This window comes from Anolis sagrei, chromosome 6, assembly GCF_037176765.1.
Source record: "Anolis sagrei isolate rAnoSag1 chromosome 6, rAnoSag1.mat, whole genome shotgun sequence".
Classification (NCBI taxonomy): Eukaryota; Metazoa; Chordata; class Lepidosauria; order Squamata; family Dactyloidae; genus Anolis; species Anolis sagrei.
The window spans coordinates 11,150,150-11,172,527 of NC_090026.1; the positions used below are offsets into that span (position 1 = coordinate 11,150,150).

The 22,378-nt window shown below is 41.5% G+C and overlaps 1 protein-coding gene across 3 annotated transcripts; it reads left to right on the forward strand.

Annotated features, from left to right (window-relative positions):
* Positions 1-21,795, forward strand: HNRNPC (heterogeneous nuclear ribonucleoprotein C). Of its 3 annotated transcripts, none has more exons than XM_060780076.2 (9): positions 1-140; positions 5,864-5,889; positions 11,065-11,333; positions 14,334-14,448; positions 14,905-14,952; positions 16,447-16,607; positions 18,883-18,984; positions 21,106-21,263; positions 21,387-21,795. In XM_060780076.2, exons 3-9 carry the CDS (start codon positions 11,084-11,086, stop codon positions 21,468-21,470), a joined length of 918 nt encoding a protein of 305 aa, XP_060636059.1. In that variant the 5' UTR covers positions 1-140; positions 5,864-5,889; positions 11,065-11,083; the 3' UTR covers positions 21,471-21,795. The 3 variants fall into 3 exon arrangements, with proteins under 3 accessions (XP_060636059.1, XP_060636061.1, XP_060636060.1); XM_060780078.2 differs by having other exon boundaries at positions 14,334-14,409; XM_060780077.2 differs by lacking the exons at positions 1-140; positions 5,864-5,889 and adding an exon at positions 5,908-6,589.
* Positions 21,796-22,378: the final 583 nt, after the last annotated feature.

A 22,378-nucleotide genomic window follows, 5' to 3' on the forward strand; every position in this document is an offset into this window, starting at 1 on the left:
CTATGCTGCGCGGCGCAGAGGTGGAGGGCGGCGGGGACGCCATTTTGTGAACCATCCGAAGCGTGGATGTGGGAAACGTACCTGGTGCGAAAGACTGAAAGCTGTATATTACCAAATAAAGCGGCGGCGGCTTCGAGTCGGTGAGTTCGTGGCTCGGGAAAAGAAGCGCGGAGGGGGGCGGGGCCTGGAGGCTAAGAATGGTATCGCCCTTTCTAACCCGCCCCCCCCCCCTTTCAGCACCAACTTGGTATGCCCCATGTCAGCTCCCCCCCTTTCGAATGTTCCAACGTTGCACCCCTACTCTGTACAAATGGTACGTTCCGTTCTCATTCGTTCCAATGGCTTCTGGGAGATACCATAGCGCGGGAAAAGGGGGAGCGGGTGGGAATGAAAGAAAATGGATCCTTCTTCGATTTGAGCTGGAGGAGAATAAGAGGTTTCGAACGTTGCACCCCCGCTCTGTACAAATGGTACGTTCCATTCTCATTCGTTCCAATGGCTTCTGGGAGATACCATAGTGCGGGAAAGGGAGGGCGGGTGGGAATGAAAGAAAATGGATCCTTCTTCGCTTTGAGCTGGAGGTGGATGAGAGATTGGTGTTTTCAATTGGATTAGGAAAGAAATGGCATCACTGTTCATTACTCTGAGCGCAAAGGAGGCCCAAAGGTGTTTATACCACATCCTATGCAGTATCTTAATCCGGATTATGACACTAACACAGGCATAGTGTTTCTGCGGGATTGGATTTGGCAGAGTATATAATCATAGAGTTGGAAGAGATATCATGGGCCATCCAGTCCAACCCCATTCTGCCAAGAAGCAGGAAAATTGCATTCAAAGCACCCCCAACAGATGGCCATCCAGCCTCTGTTCTAGAAGCATTCTCTCCTGACGTTTCGCCTACATCTGTAGCAAGCATCCTCAGAGATTGTGAAGTTTGTTAGAAACTAGGAAAATTGGGTATATATATCTGTGGAAGACCCAGGGTGGGAGAAAGAACTCTTGTCTGTTGGAGCTAGGTGTGAGTGTTTCAGTTGGCCACCTTGATTAGCATTTGATGGCCTAGAATCATAGAGTTAGGGCTTCCAGTCCAACTCCCTGCCTAGAAGCAGGAATATTGCATTCAAAGCACCCCCGACAGATGGCCATCCAGCCTCAGTTTAAAAGCTTCCAAAGAAGGAGCCTCCACCACACTCCGGGGCAGAGAGTTCCACTGCTGAACGGCTCTCACAGACATAGAATCATAGAGTTGGAAGAGACCTCATGGGCCATCCAGTCCAACCCCCTGCCAAGAAGCAGGAATATTGCATTCAAAGCACCCCCGACAGATGGCCATCCAGCCTCTGTTCTAGAAGCATTCTCTCCTAACGTTTCGCCTACATCTGTAGCAAGCATCCTCAGAGATTGTGAAGTTTGTTAGAAACTAGGAAAATTGGGTATATATATCTGTGGAATATCCAGGGTGGGAGAAAGAACTCTTGTTTGTTGGAGCTAGGTGTGAGTGTTTCAATTGGCCACCTTGATTAGTATTTGATGGCCTAGAATCATAGAGTTGTGGCTTCCAGTCCAACTCCCTGCCAAAAAGCAGGAAAATTGTATTCAAAGCACCCCCGACAGATGGCCATCCAGCCTCTGTTTTAAAAGCTTCCAAAGAAGGAGCCTCCACCACACTCCGGGGCAGAGAGTTCCACTGCTGAATGGCTCACACAGTCATAGAATCACAGAGTTGGAAGAGATCTCATAGGCCATCCAGTCCAACCCCCTGCAAAGAAACAGGAATATTGCATTCAGAACACCCCTGACAGATGGCCATCCAGCCTCTGTTTAAAAGCTTCCAAAGAAGGAGCCCCCACCTCACTCTGGGGCAGAGAGTTCCACTGCTGAATGGCTCTCACAGTCAGGAAATTCTTCCTAGTGTTCAGATGGAATCTCCTCTCTTGTAGTTTGAAGCCATTGTTCCGTGTCCTAGTCTCCAGGGAAATAAAAAACAAGCTTGCTCCCTCCTCCCTGTGGCTTCCTCTCACGTATTTATACATGGCTATCATATCTCCTCTCAGCTTTTGCTTCTGCAGGCTAAACATGCCCAGCTCTTTAAGCCGCTCCTTATAGGGCTTGTTCTCCAGACCCTTGATCATTTTAGTCGCCCTTCTCTGGACACAGCTTCAAGTGTGGGGCCCAGAATTGGACACAATATTCCAGGTGTGGTCTAACCAAGGCAGAATAGAGCATGGGTAGTATGACTTCCCTAGATCTAGACACTAGTAAGGAAGTTCTCCCTAATGTTCCGATGGAATCTCTTTTCATGCATAAATCAACAGGCAATTTGAGGATGATTTGTTCCCAAGTAATAAAGATCTTGAAGTGGTCAGATGCTGTTCAGAAATTAGAAGTATCCTTATTCTTGGGTGAATATATTTGTGTCACATAGTCCTGCTAGGTTGTTGCAGCAATAAATAAAATGCCTGATAGGACCTTTAAGCCCAGTGCATCCTGCCTAAATTTGCGTGAAAGTAATCCTCACTAAATTCAGTGCAAGCTGATATCAGTTGCAGTAAGATTCAAGAGGATGGACCAGGAATGATTACGCAATAATAAATCTCCTAAGAGTTAAAAAATGCCACTGTGTAGCTTTTTCTCCCTCTCCATCACATTCCTTAATACAGTTTGAGCATCCTTTATTTGAAATTTTGAAATACTCAAAAATGGTCCATGTTGATGACTGAAATAGTGCCATGTTTGCTTTCGGATTGTTCACTGGATAAACACTTTGTTTGATGGATAAAAATATTTAAGGATGTTGCGTATAAAATTACCTTCAAGCTATAAGGTGTTTATGCTACAGAAGAGAACTTTGGGTTTGTGTTCCATTGTCAATGTATATCGAATCTGAAATGTTTCTAGGTCTTAACATCTTGGGTATAGGATACCCAGCCTTTAAAGAAAAGCAAAGAACTAGTTCCAAGATTTGGTATGATCCATTATTCTTCTTGTTCCTTTATGTAATCTTGAGTGATCTGGTTTTATTGGGCCAGTTTTGCAGGCTTAGCAGTGCGCAGCCCACACAGTGTCAGTTGAGAAGCTTGATGGAAATGTTCCCAGAGCTAAATGCATTTGCCGGCTAAAGTTGATTTAGTATTGGTGCATTTGGTTGAATTTATGTCTGCAGTTTTTAAAAAAATTATGGAGGAAGGAGGAAGAGACTTGAGTTCAGCTTGTAGTCGATTGCAGTTTAGTAGGTGGTTGAGAAGAATATCAGAAACCCTGTTCTTCTAGAGAGGCATTTCATTTTGCAGTACTTGCACTGCACCTTACTTGGGAATCAAATGCTCTGAGTCATTTTGGAAGTAACATGTTTTTTAATGGTGACTTTAAAAATGTTCCTGCCACAATGCTTAAACCAGGGGTCCTCAAACTTTTTAAACAGAGGGCCAGGTCACAGTCCCTCAAACAGTTGGAGGGCCAGATATAATTTGAAAAAAACCATGAATGGATTCCTATGCACACTGAATATATCTTATTTATAGTACAAAAAACATATAAATGGGAAGTGTGGGCCTGCTTTTGGCTGATGAGATACGATTGTTGTTGTGTGCTTTCAAGTCGTTTCAGACTTAGGTTGATCCTGAGCGAGGGCTGGGAAAATGAACTTGGAGGGCCGTATCCGGCCCCCAGGCCTTAGTTGGGGACCCCTGGCTCAAACCATGCTTCTGTTGCAACAGTGACCTAGAGCTAAAGGTGGGCAGGTTAAGGTGTGCCAATTCTGCATTGAGTCCTAGGCATGAGCTGTGTGTGGCATTGCTTTACAGAGAATTGCAGATCAGAAAGATAGTGTAAGCCACCTTGAGTCTCCTTTGTGGAAAGAAGTAGTGGGGTATAAATAAACATAATATCGGATGGCCAGCAGGTTGAAGGAGAACTGTGTTTGTACTAACAGGATCAGGGAACCCCTTGTGTGTGTATCAGAAATCACAAGGATTAAAGACTGAAGGCCAGAAGCCCAAAGCCTCAACATGCTATCTTACAGCTACAGGACACTATAATGTTGGACTTGATGCATTTGGCTTCCTAAAAAATCCCATCAAAATAGTATCACCTGTCCATTGCAAAGGTAAAATGGAGAGTAACAAGAATGTGAGTGTTTGTTGGTTACCACCTGCAAACCTTTTTGCTCTAATCATGAAACAGCTCCTTTGTAAAGGAGGCAAATGTTTCTCAAACTCTGCTCCTCCAGATATTTTGGAATTTAGTTTCCACATGCTTAACAGCTGGTAAACTGGCTAGGATTTCTGGGAGCCAAAGTCCAAAACATCTGGAGGAGCAGAGTTCGAGAAACACCGCTCTAGACTGAAATTTTGATTGCCAGTCCATACTTAGTGGTCTTATCTGTTGGACCACAGAATTGTTGAGACAAATCCTGTGCAAAGAGTAGGAAGCACAGATGTTTTTCAAGATTGCTGTCAGGGAAAAGGCCTCACACCATCTCTTGTTTGCTTATCAACTTCCGAATGTATTTAGCACTAGTCTCCTGTGCTTGCGTCTTTATTTTGCTGATTTTCCCAGGCAATATATTTTAAAGATTTACCATCCATAAAGGTCTACCTTTACACATTCCTCTTCTTTGTTTCTTGCCTGTGCTGATCCTTTGAAAGCTATCCCGTGTTATTTCAGAGCAAACGCAGCAGCATAGAATGGAGCAATGGCCTTGCTTTGAATTTCTGCCCTGTTTGGCTTTTTTAAGGGGAGCAGGGGTGGGGGTGTTTATAAGGAACGTGAGTTGCTGTCTGTAATAGCTTCCTTGCACTTAAGTGCTGGATGGGAAGTCAAATAAAAACAAGGCAGGGGTAGAGCTGCTTCATAGCATCCATATATCAAAGCAGGGATGCTTTTAGATCTAAATATAGTGCTTAAAAAGCCAGTGGGAGGGGGATGCATGCGCTCCCTTATGTTTCTGGGAGGAGTTGGGAGGGGGGCATGATGCCGTGGTCCCTCAGTGCTTTTAAACCTCTTTATGAGGATTGTGGCCTTTGTGTCTTCCTCGTACCATGCATTAGAGTCTATGTATGTGCGTGTGGTTTTCCTCCTCACTTCCTCGTCTTTGCTTCAGGGTATCTGTGAGCTTCAGCACGGTCCAGCTCCTACCCCAAGCTTGCAGGTGCCCGTGATGTCATCCCACTCGCCTGCTTGGCAACCAGCGGAAGCAGCAGGAGGATCAGAGCAGCATCATTGTCTGGCTGGGGTTGGGGGAGGCGGCTCTCAGCTTGGGGTATCTAGCTTTTTCTGCGGTGGGGGAGTCGGGGAGATGGGGGCGACGTTTCTGGGGTACCCTGACTCATCCTATCCCTTCTCCTTTCACAGGGCAGCAAGGCGAAAAACCCCAACCCTTCCTTCACTGGAGCTCAGCTTCGTGTTTTGTTTTTTAAACTCCCCACTCCCCCTGCCCCACCACACACACTCTCCTCCCGATGTCTTAGCACAAGCTGTTTTATTTAAAATGGTGCCTTACCCGGCCCAGCGTTGCCTTGCAGCCAAGCTGGATTGAAAGATGTAATTTTGGAAAAAAAAATCACCTTTTTTTCCCTCCCTGCAGCAGCTGGGTTAGAGGAGGAGGTGGAACCTTTTAGCCTCGCATGAGCCAGCCTCTCTCAGGCATTTTTAGAATGAAATGGTGTTCAAAGGGCTTGGATTGTTTCCTGCCAGGAGTTCTCCCCTGCCTGGTTCTGCAGTAACCGTGGCTGGAATGAGAGCATGAAAGGGGGGAAAAGGACAGAAAAAAAATGAAACAGAAAAAATCGTTACTGACTTTGACCTTTTTACACCTCCCGTTTTTCTAATCTGGGCTATTTTTATTTTTGTTTTTTTACAGTGAGATTTTTTTGATCTTCAGCTACAGTAAGTTATTACATTTTTTCCATTTTTTCCTGCCTTTCCACTGATTTCCTTTTTATTGTTGTTACTAGTTACTTATTGATATTATTGATACTATGATGGTGGTGACTGTGATGATGTGTTGCTGATGGTGGTGATTTTAAAAAAACAGAAATGACTGCTGATTTTTAACCGGATGAAAATGGAGTTTTTCTGAGTGGTCCTATCTGACTCTGGGTTTTTAACCCCTTGGGTGTGAAAAATACAACAAGGTTTTTAAAAACGCATTTTTTTAAAAAAAGAAAGTGGATTGATCACGTTAACTCTTTTTTTCCCTCCCTTTCTGATCGCCTGGCTGCCAAGAACGGAACCCGATTTCTCTCCAGAACTTGTTTGAATATTTCAGAAAGTTCCTACACTTTTTATTATTATTATTATTTTTAATTTTTTATTTTTAACATTTTATTTCTGTGCAATTTTTCAACTGTTGCTGCAATGTGTCTGTGGTGCTGGTCGCTCCCTCGCAGCGACAGCCTTTTCCCCAACAGACCCCTCCTCCCCCGGTTTCCCCCTCACCTCTCGTGCCCTTCAGTCCCCACCCTGGTCTTTTCCTCCACACCGCCCCACCCTTGCAATCACCGCCATGGACGCCCAGGCTGGAATAGCAGAGGCAGCTACCGGTGGAGCCTCACATGGAGCAGAAACAAGCCCATCTGGGCTGATGGTAAGGGGCTGAATTGCCTACGTTTCCAGGCTTCAACAACACAAATGTATACAGCCAGCCCGCTGCATTTGCAGGTTTGACATAAAAATAAGCTCTTAAGGAATTTCTTAGGTCCTCCAGTGTGATTCTGTGTTGTAGTCAGCTTCCTCCAGTGCAACTCTGTGGCCAGCTTCTAGCAGAAAATAACCCTAAAATCATACTGGATGACCTGGAAATTTTGAGAGGTGGTTTTTAATTCAGTTTTTCATTTTGTTGGGTGTCTGGTGTCTCTAACCCTAGCAAATATGGAAGGTTGGCTGTACGCATACCCCTCCAGTGTAAATTGAGGAGCGTCTTCTCAGCAGGCACTTGCTTATGAAAGAACAGTTATGGGTCATTGGAAGTATGGCATTTAAAGTGTCCATGACAGTACCTGGGATCATCAATTGACTTGGGCCTAGTTTGTGTGGCCATCTCCTTTTACACATGAAATAACAAAAAACCTGGAAACCACCCTAGTTCAAAATTAAATTTACATTGTGAGAGCACATATTTGGAATATGTTAAAAACCTCCCTTTCTATGTATCCTCTGAAGCTCCCTCTCCCAATGTTCCTATGTTAATTTATTAACAGGAAAGATTGAGACAATCATCTTCTTTGAGGGCCTTAGGTAAATTTGATGAAGCCCAAAACATGGTGAAATTTGCCCGTTGTATCAAATAGCTCTAAACTGGCTATTTGATGCAGTGGGTGGGAGAGCATTACTCCCAAAAGTGTACAGCAGTGCCGTACTTGTGCCAGTTGCATTTATTTCTGCCTTTCCTGGAAGCTTTTCATTCACCGACATTAGTCTGCAGACCACCACTATGAGCAACACTATCTTGGATGGTATGAAGAGCATTTTCAGCTAAATCTCTTTAGAATTGATGCTTGGGGCAACATTTTGCCAGCTCTTGATTTGATGTAAATTTAAGTGCTACACAAAGGTTAGAGAAAATATCTTAAATCAGTGTTTGTCTTACGTTGAAATCAATGAGTTTTATATTAGTTATGCTAAAACTTCAGTTGTGAACCAATACTGAATTTAGTCCCATTTAACTTTTCATGGTGGCTTACATTGTAGTAGATAGGATACTAAAGGTTTCCCAACTTGTGGCTACTCTACATTTAACTGGATTTTGACATCCTTCAGCTCAATTTAGCAAGAAGGATGATGGGAATTACAATTCAGTGTAGGGCCAGATGTTCTTTAGTAAAGGAAAAGTAATAATAAATGAGTAAATAAATTGAGTCATCATCTTAAAATGATATCAATAAGCAATAAAGGAAGCAATGACATAATGGATTTGTGCAGATAATGACAGAACATTTTTCCCTCCAGCATTTGGTGTTGCTGCTATTTCTCCAAAACCAATTGTTATTATTCAGTAGTTTCAGTTTTAGTTCATACTTTTTCTAATGCGCTTCATGGTTCTCTTTTTCTCCTATATTACCCCCACAATCATCCTGTGCTTGACCGGGTAGAGAGAGTGTGACTGTTTCAGGGTGACCCACTCAGGTTCATGTCTCTGGAAGATCAAAACAACATTTTTTTTCAAATTTCAAGTCTTAACATTTAAAGAAAATGCTCTATATTTACATTTGTTTGAAGAATGCCAGAAGTTAAGCTGATGATGCTACCAAGAACGCAAGAATATTGTTGCCTTGTGTTGGGCTTTTGGAAATGATGAAAGGAACATCTCATTGCTTCCCTTTCCCCCTCAAAGTCCAATAGAAAATTAGGATACCTCCTTGTTCGCTTTTTGTGGAGGGAAAGTACTTGCCCTTTAATTCTGGCTCAAGGTGTAAAGCAGGAGACACCTCTGCTTTCTTCCTTTGTCTCGGGAAAGAGCAAAGGCGGATTTATTTCCTTCAGTCATAACCATACTGCAAAAGACCAGGAGGAAGAAAATGAATTCTGCCTTTCCTTGAAGGATAGTTTCCAGCAACCGGCAATGTGAGCTTTGTCTTTCTCTCCAGTGGTTTTTTCCCCCCTAAGGGGGAGAAGTGACTTTCTACAAGAGCCCCTAGCATTTGGATGCCTTGGCCTTCAAAACACCAAACTCAAAGCACAAGAAATAATTTCCTTGTTCTTCTGTGTAGAAGAAAAAAAAGTGGGGTTATATTTTTCATTACCTTTTTAAAGATAATTGAAATGTGCATCTTGTGGCTTCCTTTGCAAGAGAGACCACATAATCTTTCCTACTCCAGTGCATTTCCCACAAGCTAGCAATTTTGTAAACAAGAGTAGGAGGCCTTACCTAAAGTGGGATGAGAAGAGGACTTCCCTTTGAAAATGAAGCAAATCAGTTTAACAAAGCCTACACTTGCACTCTTTAGGCTGCGCAAGGACGCAGAAAATCTTGGCTGCTTGGCCCTCAGCCATGTCTCAATGCATAATGGTGACTAGCCCTGCAACAGACCTGCCTCTCCTGCTTTTAAATCTGTTCCATTGCGGTCTCCTGGACACACTTGCTAATTTATAATCAGAAGACATCCTTTTTTCACCTCGCACATTTTTATGTATATTGATGATGTTGGAGACAGGAGTGTAATTGGAAATGTGAGATCTGCAGTCATCCTTGTTTTTGAACAGTCCTCTGAGATTTGAGAGGGTTTTCCAGCCTTTAGGAAGTTCATTTCTGGACAAGAGATATGAATATGGGTCTCTGTTATCTAAACCTAACCACCAGCCTTCTATTCTGTTTTACACCAATTGTTTAAATTATAGTAAGACATAGTGCAGTGGTTTGACTACGACGCTGGATATTGGGATGAGTTCAGACATGGAAACCTGCTTGGTGGCTTTGGGCAAAGTTGACCTCTCTGCCTCAGAGAAAAACAAATGCAAACCCTCTCTGAACAAATCTTGTTAAGAAAATCTCTGAAAGCCTCAAACTCATCATAAGTCGAAAACCTGAAGGCATGCAACAGCAATCCTGAACATACAGAGTCAAAAGGCAGGATGACCTCTGACTAGCAGGAATATTTTTGTGTAGATGTGATTTTTCTTCTGGAATTCCATTCTGAATCCTCACCAAAACTAGACTTCATGCAACTTTCTGAAGTATTGTGACATCTCATCCATCAGCCTTCTGTCTCTTGGCTGAGTTCATACAATAATGAAATGTTTTGCCTCCATAGGCTATATTTTAAGTCACATTTTATATATGTTCTGGTTAATGTGCATTCTCACCAAAGGTGAATCCAGATGTTTATATACCTTGCAGGAGCCTGGACTGATATAGATGGTTTGATCCCACTGATTGTTTTCAAGATGTCTTGGATTACAGCAGTGGTTCCCAACCTTTGGTCCTCCGGGTGTTTTGGACTTCAGCTCCCATGATTCCTAACAGCTGGTAATCTGGCTGGGATTTCTGGCAATTGAAGTCCAAAACACCTGGAGGACCAAAGGTTGGGAACCACTGGATTACTGTTACCACCATTTCAAGATAATCAGAGGATGGTAGAAATTGTAATCCCACACACCTGAAGGGCAACTAGGTTGGAGAAGGCTGTTGAGATTGTTGAAAAGTATCATGACCATGCAGGTGATAGGATATTTTGTTATTTGTAAACATTTGAATTAAAACTATACCAATACTGGAAATTAGAGCCCAAATAATGTTACAAAATTGAAGACAGAACTTGATCTGCACTATCCCACTACCACAGACATATTTTTTTACCTACAGATTTCGTTAACTATCTCTGAACTAAAATGCACTACACTCTAAATTTCAGTGCGTGCTTTAGGTGCTTTGCTGAAAACAAACTTCGGGTGGAAGCAAAGTTGACTAGTCTGAAAGGTGGTTATCAGTGCCAAGAGGGATTAGCTGTTCTATTCTGGGACCAAATTGACCTGGAGTCCCCAAGGATGCGTGAGAGACAGTCTCATCCCCGCTATTTCAGACTTGAGAGATGCCTTTTTTAAACATGAAGTAGCCCAAACAGTGATTTTGAGTTGCCTTCTGTTGGAAATAAAGTGTTTCCTCAGCCTAAAATAGCCCAAAAATATATTCCCGTTTTCCATAGGATGCAGCCCATCAAGGCACAATGGCAGTCCGTAAGGCTCCAAGCCACCAACACTTGCTTTCACCATCTTAGACAAAGCATATCTCCAGTACCTCTTTTATCTTACATTAGCAAAGGCATATAGATGTTTAGTTGACAACAGAGGTGCATTACATTTTTCCCCTTCATCGTTGTCCTTTGACAAAGTCATTTATGTGGTGTTTTATTACTTTTTTCTTCAAAAGGGGAGGAACTGTTTAACTGATGTTTGGTACACTTTGGAGGATGGATTAGAGGAGAAAAAAGTATTTCTTGACAAACTATACACTAGGAAATGTGTGTAGGTGTGCATCCTTTATAGGGCATATGTATTGAAACAGGCTCTGAACGTTTTTCTTTTCTTTGACTCTCTTCCGGCTGCCTTTCCCTTTCTGGGGACCAGGTCTGCATCTCTGCTGTCTATGCAAGCCATGGCCAGCAATGTTACCAACAAGACGGATCCCCGATCCTTGAATTCTCGGGTCTTCATTGGGAACCTCAACACCCTGGTGGTGAAGAAGTCCGATGTGGAGGCCATCTTCTCCAAGTACGGCAAGATTGTTGGCTGCTCCGTGCACAAGGGCTTCGCCTTTGTGCAATACGTGAACGAGCGCAACGCTCGGGCTGCTGTGGCGGGAGAAGATGGCAGAATGATTGCAGGCCAGGTCCTAGGTAAGCCTCTTAAAATCACAACTGGTTTGGCTTGTTTAAATTAGCACCTCCTTTTACTTCTTAATTCCTTTGTATCATTTTTATTCTTTGTAAATCTTGTATGTTCTTCCTTGAATGAGTGAAGGCTAGAAGGAAAACAGGTCATAGCCAAGCAACCAGGGTGAAAAAGCAGAAAAAGCACAAAATGTTATCCTTTTGAAATACTTGAAGGCAAGGCCTTTTTCAGTAAAACTCAGAGAGTGTGTCACTAGGGTAATCTTTTATGTCTGAATGCGATTTTCCTGCTTCTTGGCAGGGGGCTGTACTAAATGGCCCATGAGGTCTTTTCCGATTCTATGATTTTTCTCCTTTGTACTATTTGTAAGTCTCTATAATTTTGAGGTACGTTAGGCTAGATAGATTAGGTGTACTTTCCATCTCATTGGCTTGCTTGCCTTCATAGAGATTTGAACCTATGTCTGGCACATGGGAACCCATTGGCCCTTTACTGGTCCCACATTATGGCTGCCTTTATGAACAACTATCCTAATTTGAAGTGTTGATCCTGAGAATCTGTGGTCATAGCTCTGTTTGCGCACCAAGACCTGTGTATGGCCAACTAACAACAACAGTAATAATAATATAAAAAAGATCTCAGCTGGCATTTGAAAACAACAAACATTGACAAAATCATGAGCTGTCAATTGCAAAAGGCCACCTTACTTCGATCTGCACGCATCATTCAAAAATACATCACGTAGTCCTAAACTCTTGAGAAGTGTTCAACTTGTGCCGTGATATGAAATCCAGCATATAAATCTCATTTGCTGTTTCATACTTTGATTTTTGTCAGTAAAATAATAATAACAACAATAGCTTTATTTGCAGACCGCCCTATTTCCGTGAAGGGACTCAGAATCATTGTTTTGTCCTTCATTTAGGCATGTTTACATAAAATGAGGAAAGGAGACAGGTGTACCATTTATCCACCCTGTTCTCCTGTTACACAGAATTTAGGGTTTGTTTGTTTTTTTACTTAGGGATACCCATGAGTAAGAACAGACTTGATTTGAAATTCAAAACAACATCTTTCTTCTCTATCTTGAAAATCTTCTGTTTTCAATTTCAATCCCTCTCAAAATGGTGACGAAATGACACAATCACTTTCTGTCACCATTTTGAGAGGGAATGCAAATGAAATTTGAAGTTTTTAGGCTTGTAGTGGCTGGACTCCCGGTGAAGAATTGGCAATTTCTCCCTACACAGTTGCTCACCTCTACTTTAGATTATCTGTTTCTCTTTCCCTTTATCCCAGTGGTTCTCAACCTGGCGTCCCCAGATGTTTTTGGCCTACAACTCCCAGAAATCCCCGCCAGTTTACCAGCTGTTAGGATTTCTGGGAGTTGAAGGCTAAGAACATCTGGAGACCCCAGGTTGAGAACCACTGCTCTATCCATTGTCTTGTAAATATAAATCCACCAATGTTAGTTACAGTATTTACTGAGCTAATTTTCACATTAGCAGTTCATATCAGTTTATGATACAGTATTGTGTGTAGAACTACTCTATATTTTGAAAAAGGTTTCTTAACTCTGCTGGTGAGGATTCGTTCTTGAGTTCTTCTTAGAGTATCGTCCTCCAGGTAGATTGTTTTCGTTGGAATGGAGTTGGGAAGGTGGAAAAGACAACCTTAACAGCTGCCTCCAGAGGTCGTTCTCAGTTGCAGTTGTTCTTTTGATTGAAAGGCCAACGTAATTTAGTAGGCTGAGATGATACTTGCTGCAATGGGGAAAGTCGAGAATCATAACCACCAGCCATGTCAGCATTAGCAGAAGTATAGTGTTCACATCCCATGATGTAATGGGTCCTCCTTATTTGGTGCTGGTCAGGCTGCATTTGAAGAACAATGTCCAGTTCCAGACACCACATTTTAAGGACCACTGAGAAGCCCGAATACCTCCATAGACAGGAGATCAGTGGGGGCTGGAAACTATCCTCCAAGAAACAGTATAAAAGCTGGTATATTTAGCCTTGGAAAGACTAAAGAAGAGCCTTAGAGGCATTCATCATTTTTTTCATATTTATCATAGAATATAATTGTTCTCTCTTGGCTAGGATTAGAACCAGTTAATCAAAATTGCAGAGAATCAAATTTAGGTTAATCATTGGGCGAAAGAGCTGGTGAATGCAAGAATAGACCTCCCTCAGTAGATGGTGGACTCTACTTCACTTTGAGGTATTGGAGCCATAACTCTCAGATGCTGTATTTACGTCCTTCATTGGCCAATGGGTTGGAATCCCCAACAGGTCTTTGAACTCAACAGTTTAGTGATCAGTGTCATGACAAGAATTGAAGACACAAAGTCTCTCCTCCATTTTCAAATCTTGAGATGTCTCTTTTTTATGCCCACTGTGCCCTTTTATTTATTTATTATTTATTTACTGTATTTGTATACCACCTTTCTCGGCCAATTGGTGACTCAAGGCGGTTTCCAACAAATCAGTATACATAAAACATAATAGATAAAAAACATTAAACAGTATAAGACATCACAAAAGCAATAAAACATCATCAGCGTCTCATTATTCTCAAGCATTGTCCAATTCCATTGTCAGGTCATTCGATTTCCTATATTAGCTACTCTGTATTTGTAAACGCTTGCTCAAATAGCCACGTTTTAATTTCCCTCCGAAACGTCAAGAGGGAGGGAGCAGACCTGACCTCCCTAGGAAGGGCGTTCCATAGCTGAGGAGCCACCACTGAGAAGGCCCTGCCTCTCGTTCCTGCCAAACGTGCTTGTGACAAAGGCAGGACCGTGAGCAGGGCCTCCCCAGATGATCTTAAAGTCCTCAGTGGTTCGTAATCATTTCAGATCACTATAATCTTTCCAGACATATATAGACTAGGCATAAAGTTTGTGAGTGTGTCCTGATTTATTGATTAAAGATCTGAAAGGCCCTGAATTATGTTGGAGAGCTGTTAGTTGCAGACCTCTGAACGTCCATGTGTCTCGCTTTCAGATATCAACCTGGCTGCTGAGCCGAAGTTGAACCGGGGCAAAACTGGGGTGAAGAGATCGGCCACAGAGATGTACGGGTCAGTAGCCGCACCACCTTCTCCGTCCCCTCTAGTCAGGTCGGGACCCTTATGTTTTCTTTATTTTACCTTCTCTTTTTTTATTTATCCGGTTTTTCCAGCCGTAAACAATGCCTCTATTTATTTGTGTTTATTGTCTAGCTGAGTACAGGGGGATAAAGCTGAATAAGAAAGATGTTTGTGTGCTGTGTGCATGACAGTTGTCTGTGTAGATGTCTGATGTTATGGCAGAGTGGCTTTTGTGTGCCTTGGATGACTAAACATGACATAGTATTGGATCCCAGTGTCTTATAGCAGATTGCTTTTAAAGGGCAGGTGGGAAGGAGAGGGTTGGAAAGGTGTCTTTGTTTTTGCAGCGTGAATAATGGGGTTTAGCTGTACCAGATTGGAGGAATGAAATCGTAATAGTGTTACCTAAAGAACTGTTTGCAGCAGGATTCTTTTTCTTGTCTGCCTCGGGAATCTTGACCATCTCTTCTGTGTTTTGTCTTCCAGGTCATCTTTTGAACTGGATTATGACTTTCAGCGAGACTATTATGACAGGTATCTCAATCTAGGTTTTCTTCTATCACATTTCATATTTAAATCCTTCTAGTAGAAAAAAAAAACCCCACCACTGCTGAAGAGTTAAGGATTCATTGGCTTTTTGTGCCCTGTTTTCAAAAATATTCCTCATCCATTAAGATTATTCCTTTTCTGGCCTCGATAATTGAAACTTAGGTGTTTAATTTTTAGCTAGTCAGTCTCAGGGCAGGCTCTCTAGGAAGTATTTAACATACGGTAGAGTCTCGCTTATCCAGTCTTTGTCATCCAATGTTCTGTATTATCCAACATGGTCTGCTTCCCGCCCAGATCCACAGCTGTTTCAATACATTGTGATGTTTGGGTGCTGAATTTGTAAATACAGTAATTGCTACGTAACGTTACCGTGTATTGAACGGCTTTTTCTGTCGATTTGTTGTAAAACATGTTGTTTTGGTGCTTAATTTGTAAAATCATGACGTAATTTGATGTTTAATAGTCTTTTCCTTAATCCCTCCTTATTATCCAACATTTTTGTGTATCCAACGTTCTGCTTGCCCATTTATGTTGGATCAGTGAGACTCTACTGTATTTAGTAAAGTTTCAGAGGTGGGAATGTTGGGTGGCATCTGTTGGGCGAGTGGGCTTATTAACAAAAGACCCTCCCCATAAATTTATAGCAGAGTAACTTGTTAGCAGCGGCTTGACCCAGCACCACTAGCCAAAAGTGATTTAAAAAAAACAGAGACCACTGTTATATTTTCCATAGAAGACTTTTCTTTGTAATAAAACAATATGGTTGCACTATTTGCAAGAACAAGGTTTCCATAACACAAAGTTATTTATACTTCCTTTTTTGCTTCCACACTGGGCTTCTTTCTCATGCAGATAAACAGCTTCACTCTCACAGAGCCTCTTCTCACACCGAACTTGCACAGGAGCTTCACACAGTAGCTTTATATATGACAGCCTTTACACTGGAACTTCACACATGAGGCCTTCAACCTGGGGCTTCCTCTCACCAAAACTTCTCATACTGAGGCTTTTCTCACACTGAGGCCTCTCTCAGAATCACACCTCTCTCACACTGAGGCGAACTAACACTGAGGCCTAATAAGCTTCAGTCACTCCTGTTTATGTTATGCTTCCTGAGATGCAGCAGCAAGTGTGCTGCATTCTAACAAAAGCCGCCTTTCATTGAAGGCCAGCAAAGTCTGACAATAACAACCTGCTTTTCCTCCAATGAGTTCAGTGTGGTGCACATGATTTTTCTCCTAATGGATACATTTTCACAAATACCTTGTCAGAGTAGGGTGGGCTGAGTAGGGTGGGCTGCCCAGAGTCACTTGGTGAGTTTTATGACCCAGTGGGGACTTGAATCTGTCACACAGTTTGTGGTGCTAGTGTGTGTGTGTGTGTGTGTGAGAGAGAGAGACAGAGAAGGTAAAGAGCAAGGAAGCAGTTGCTGGGCAGAGTCAGTCTCAATATACTGGCTTCTCCTTCCTCTGCTCCCAGGATGTACAGCTACCAGGCCCGGGTGCCGCCTCCGCCTCCCATCGCCAGGGCCGTGGTCCCCTCCAAGCGGCAGCGGGTCTCGGGGAACACCTCCCGCCGAGGGAAGAGCGGGTTCAACTCAAAGAGCGGGCAGCGCGGGTCGTCCTCCAAGTCTGGGAAGTGTACGTCTTGAACTTGGACATTTTTAAACTTTGGGTTTATATTGATTAGTTGCATTGGGATGCTGCTTTTCTTCCATAACGCTTTAAGCTCAGTAAGCTGTTAGGAATTGTGGCAGTTGAAGTCCAAAGCACCTGGAGGGCTGAAGTTTGCCCATGTCTTGCTCTAAAGGAACTGATGGGAGATGTGTCATGGCCAGATTGCTTTCTTTAATACTGGATAAAGAGATGGCAAAACTTCCAGATGCAGCTTGTACAGTTGCCCTGTTTTGTCTTTCTCTTCCCTTAAGAAAGAGTAGAACGGAAATACAGCGTTGGGAACTTCTTGTCAAGTGATTTTTTTTAATTGCTCTTCATTTTATTTATTTATTCAATGTGTATATGCATTGAATATTGTCTCCCGAGTTTATCCAAGGCATAGCAACCTGATTCCCTCCAGTGATTTTGGATTGCAACTCCCATCATGCTTCCAAAAGCCATGCTGCTTGTGTCTGAGGGAAGCTATTGTCCAAAATATCTGGGAATGTTCAGGGATGACTCTTAAAACTCTCAACAATTGGTAGTTCTGCCTGAAGTTTTAGGCCAAAGCACTTGAAGGGCCAGATTTTCTCCACCTTTGGAGAAACCAAAGGTTGAACCAAGCATAACTCTTAAACTACAGGATTGTTGTAGGTTTTTTTTTGGATTATATGGTCATGTTCTAAAGGCATTTTCTCCTGATGCTTCGCCTGCATCTATGGCAAGCATCCTCAGAGGTAGTGAGGTGACTACCTCTGAGGATGCTTGCCATAAACTACAACTTCCAGCTATCATATCCATTGTGGAGGAATGCTGCAGTGAAATAACAGATTTGGAGTATATGCAGTGATTATGGAACGGCTTGGACTACAATTAGGGATGGCATGATTTTAATATGGAATGGAATGTTTGTCCGTGTTTAATATGCATTAATTTTAATCTAACTTTAATATTTTGGAATTGTATGTGTTTTAAGGCATTGAGTAATTGCCTCCATGTAAGATACCTTGAATCCCCTTCAGGGTAGAGAAAGACGGGATATAAATAGAGTAAATAAATAAATAAATAATAATAATAATAATAATGCTGGGAATTGAAGCCCAGCATTCAGATTGCTATACTTTGCTCACCGTTTGTTTTGGATGGCCAATGCAACCTTTGAACACACCAAAATTCTCAATGGCAGATTTATTTGTTTATTTACAACATTTATATGCCGCCCTTCTCACCCCGAAGGGGACTCAGAGTGGCTTACAAGGTATATATTACATACAATATATTATATTACTAGCATAGTACAATATTAGCATTAAACATTGCTATTTTGCATCATACCACTATATCGTAATATTATTAGACATATTACATGTAATATAAATATATAATTATAAGATATTATTATTATTATTATACTGCATTACATTATAATATTATAAATATCATATGTATATACAATACTAGCCGTCCCCTGCCACGCGTTGGTGTGGCCCACTCTGGTGGTCATGGGGGTTCTGTGTGGGAGGTTTGGCCCAATTCTATCGTTGGTGGGGTTCAGAATGCTCTGTAATTGTAGGTGAACTACAAATCCCAGCAACGACAACTCCCAAATGTCAAGATTCTATTTTCCACAAACTCCACCAGTGTTCACATTTGGGCATATTGAGTATTCGTGTAGAGTTTGGTCCAGATCCATCATTGTTTGAGTCCACAGTGATCTCTGGATGTAGGTGAACTACAACTCCCAAACTCAATGTCAATGCCCACCAAACCCTTCCAGTATTTTCTGTTGGTCATGGGAGAACTGTGTGCCAAGTTTGGTTCAGTTCCATCGTTGGTGGAGTTCGGAATGCTCTGATTGTAGGTGAACTATAAATCCCAGCAACTACAACTCCCAAATGACAAAATCATAATTTTTGAGTGATGGTCACTCCTTGTGTTGTGAGACGTTTTGTTGACAAATTTGGTGTGATTTCGTTCGTTGGTCCTTTTGTTTTTAAGGTACTCATTATGCACAGAGCATTTATATATATAGATAGATATTATATTATATTATTAGAATAGCACAGGAGACAAGATTAAGACAGAAGTGCCCAACCTAGTCGTTCCATGATGTTTTGAACTACACTTCCCATCAGACTTAGCCCGTATGGTCTGTCTTTAGAGTATGGGATGATGTGCAGTCCAGAACCTCTGGAGAATGTGTTGGAATGCAAAGTGGGGTGTAAATAATTCTGATTACGTTTTTCATTCTGTATTTCAGTGAAAGGGGATGACTTGCAGACAATTAAGAAGGAACTGACCCAGATTAAGCAGAAAGTGGATTCCCTGCTGGAAAGCCTGGAGAAGATAGAGAAAGATCAAAGTAAACAGTCACGGGAAGGAGGAGGGAGCGGGGAGGAGGAGGAAAGGGGTGAATGCTAGGGAATTTCATATAAAGCATGTCCCTAGAGCAGGCTTGGGCAAACTTTGGCCCTCCAGGTGTTTTGGACTTCAACTCCCACAATTCCTAACAGCCTACCGGCTGTTAGGAATTGTGGGAGTTGAAGTCCAAAACACCTGGAGGGCCAAAGTTTGTCCAAGCCTGCCCTAGAGACTTTCCTTCCAGTGAAAAGAGTGCCTCTTTACGTATGGAGGCCAGAGTGGGCCAAACGCCTGGAAATGCATGTTTGAGGCATGTAATATTCTTACTTGTTTTCCTTGGGTTGTTGGAAAGCAAGCCAAATGAGAACTTCACAGTTCAGCTCCATAACTCTGCTCAGGTCAGCTGCCCACCACAGTTGTGTGACTAAAGCTTGGAATAAGGTTTCAGGAATTCCCCAGTGTGCAGAAATGGAGATTTGGAAGTTATAGTCCAAACAACAGCCAATTTTGCCAAACTAAGAAGCGAAGGATTGCAGTCTCTCTATTCTTTGTCTGCAGAGAGAGATTCCCATTTGGCTTAAATTAATTGTGTTCAGTGAAAAATCTCCAGAGTGCCCTTGCCAATGAGTTGGCAATAGATGCAAGGTTATTCATATTAGCATAGTGGTATTGTCACCATAATGTATTTACTGTATATACTTGAGTATAAGCCTAGTTTTTCAGCCCCTATTTAAGAAGCCCCCCTCGGCTTATATTCAAGTCAAGGCTCTTTATTATTTTACACTGTTTTTCTTAATACATTTATTATTTCACTCTATAACTATTACATTTATTTATTATTATTACATTTATTATTTTACTTTATTGTTGTTATTACATTTAATATTTGCCTCTATTATTACATTTATTATTTTACTTTATTGTTAATATTCAATTTATTATTTTACTCTATTATTATTATTACATTTATTTTTCTCATTTATATTACATTTAATATTTTCTCTATGATTATTATTACATTTATTATTTTAATCTATTGTTATTACATTTATTATTTTTCTCTATTATTATTACAATTAATATTGGTCTCTATTATTATTACATTTATATTTTACTTTATTGTAATTACATTTATTTTTTCTATTATTACGTTTATTATTTTATTTTATTGTTATTATTACATTTATTATTTACTTTATTATTGTTATGTTATTACATTTATTATTTTAATCTATTGTTATTACATTTATTATTTTTCTCTATTATTACACTTAATATTTGTCTTTATTATTACATTTATATTTTACTTTATTGTTATTACATTTATTATTTTACTCTATAACTATTACATTTATTTTTTCTATTATTATTATTATTACATTTAATATTTGTCTCTATTATTACATTTATTATTTTACTTTATTGTTATTACATTTATTATTTTACTCTATTACTATTACATTTATTTTTTCTATTATTATTACATTTATTATTTTAATCTGTTATTATTACATTTATTATTTTACTTTATTGTTATTATTAATTTATTATTTTACTCTCTATTATTATTGGAAGGATACGTAAGCACATTTACATTGAAGAAGGTTAGAATAATGGTTTAATCAGAGTTGGGCAGTTTTACCTTAAATCAAATTTTTATGTAAATATTCAAAAACATGCCTACTAATACCTCAATTAATGTAATTTTATTGGTATCTAATTTTAGTTTGAAATTTATCAGTAGCTGCTGCATTTCCCACCCACGGCTTATACCCGAGTCAATACGTTTTCCTAGTTTTTTGTGGTAAAATTAGGTGCCTTGGCCTATATTCGAGTCGGCTTATAGTCAGGTCTATATGGTATAGCTGCTGCATTTTCTACCCCTAGCTTATACTCGAGTCAATATGTTTTCCTAGTTCTTTGTGGTAAAATTAGATGCCATGGCCTATATTCGAGTCGGCTTATACTCAGGTCTATCACACACCTCTCCTTGTGTCTTGAGATAGGATACAGCATGGGTAAAACCGTGAGAAAAAACCAAACACTCTTGAAATAAATATAACATGGGTTAATGTCAAGAGACCAACCAAGAAACCTCTCTGCCTCCCTCCTCCCTTCCCAGAACTGAAGAATGACAAGTCAGAGGAGGAGCAGAGCAGCAGCTCTGCCAAGAAAGAAGAGAGCAACGTCAAGATGGAGTCCGAAGCAGGGGCGGACGACTCCGCAGAGGAAGGGGACCTGCTGGACGACGACGATAACGAAGACCGGGGAGACGACCAGGTACGAAGCTGGAGGCGGAAGAGAGCCCGAAGCGAGGAGGAGGAGGAGGAGGAGGAGGAGCGTAGCAGCGGCTCTCCCTGTTTGCTAACCCGGTCCCTCTGCCTGTCCCCTTCTCTCTCTCAGCTGGAGTCCATTAAAGGGGACGACAAGGAGCCCGAAGAAGGCGAAGACGACAGAGACAGCGCCAACGGCGAAGACGACTCCTAAGAGCCCCCCCCCTCTGCACACCGCTCCGGTCCTCTTCCTCCTCCTCCTCCTCCTCCCTGGCGAAAACACGGCGTTCTTCTGAGATTGAGCCTCTCACCAGCCCCTTGCTGGCTGCCTCCTCTTCCTCCTCCTCCTCACGGCCCCCCTTCCTTCCTTTCCTCTTTCCGCCCTGTGTGTTCATGACGTGGTGTCTTCTGTTGCATCTCCCCTTCCCCCTGTCCCTCTTTGCCCAGTAGTTCGGTTCAGTCCCCTGTAATTTCTCCTCTTTTAATTTTGATACCTCTTTATTGACTTAACAATTAAAAATGACGTATTGTTTTTAGAAGCCTGGTCTGTTGTCATCTGTGCCTTTTCTGTCTCACACAGACACCCGCCTCGGGGCATTTCGGGCAAAATATACAAATATTTTTAAGCTGCGGCATTGCACAGGACTGCTGGGTCAAAGGCTCAGAAGCCTAGTTTTAAATATACCCTCTTTTTCCAGGAAAATTAAGACCTAACTGGAAAATAAGCCCCGGCATGCTTATTCAGGATGCTCATGTTGGGCGAGTGGGCTTATTAACGAAAGACCCCCATAAATGTACAGCAAAGTAACTTATCAGCAACACCGTGACCCAGAACCAGTAGCCCATAGTGATAGAAAGGACAAAAACACACAGACCAATGTTACCTCTTCCTTAGGAAGCTTTTCGTTGTAGTAAAATAATATGGTTTATTTATTTATTTATTTATTTACTTTATTTCTATACCGCTTTTCTCAGCCCTCAGGCGACTCAAAGCGGTGAACAACATCAATTACAAAACAGTATCAGGCAATTAAAACAATTATAACATAAATCACTAACTTCAGTATAACAATCAATAGCGCCTCAACAGTAAAATCAGAATCCGGTCTTGTCATCCATTAT

Bases quoted from the DNA above. Each gene is read 5' to 3' on its own strand.
- HNRNPC (XM_060780076.2), top strand. From the start codon at position 11,084: ATGCAAGCCATGGCCAGCAATGTTACCAACAAGACGGATCCCCGATCC. The intron at 11,334-14,333 runs GTAAGCCTCTTA...TCTCGCTTTCAG, and splicing joins GATTGCAGGCCAGGTCCTAG to ATATCAACCTGGCTGCTGAG. The intron at 18,985-21,105 runs GTAAACAGTCAC...CTCCCTTCCCAG, and splicing joins GAAGATAGAGAAAGATCAAA to AACTGAAGAATGACAAGTCA.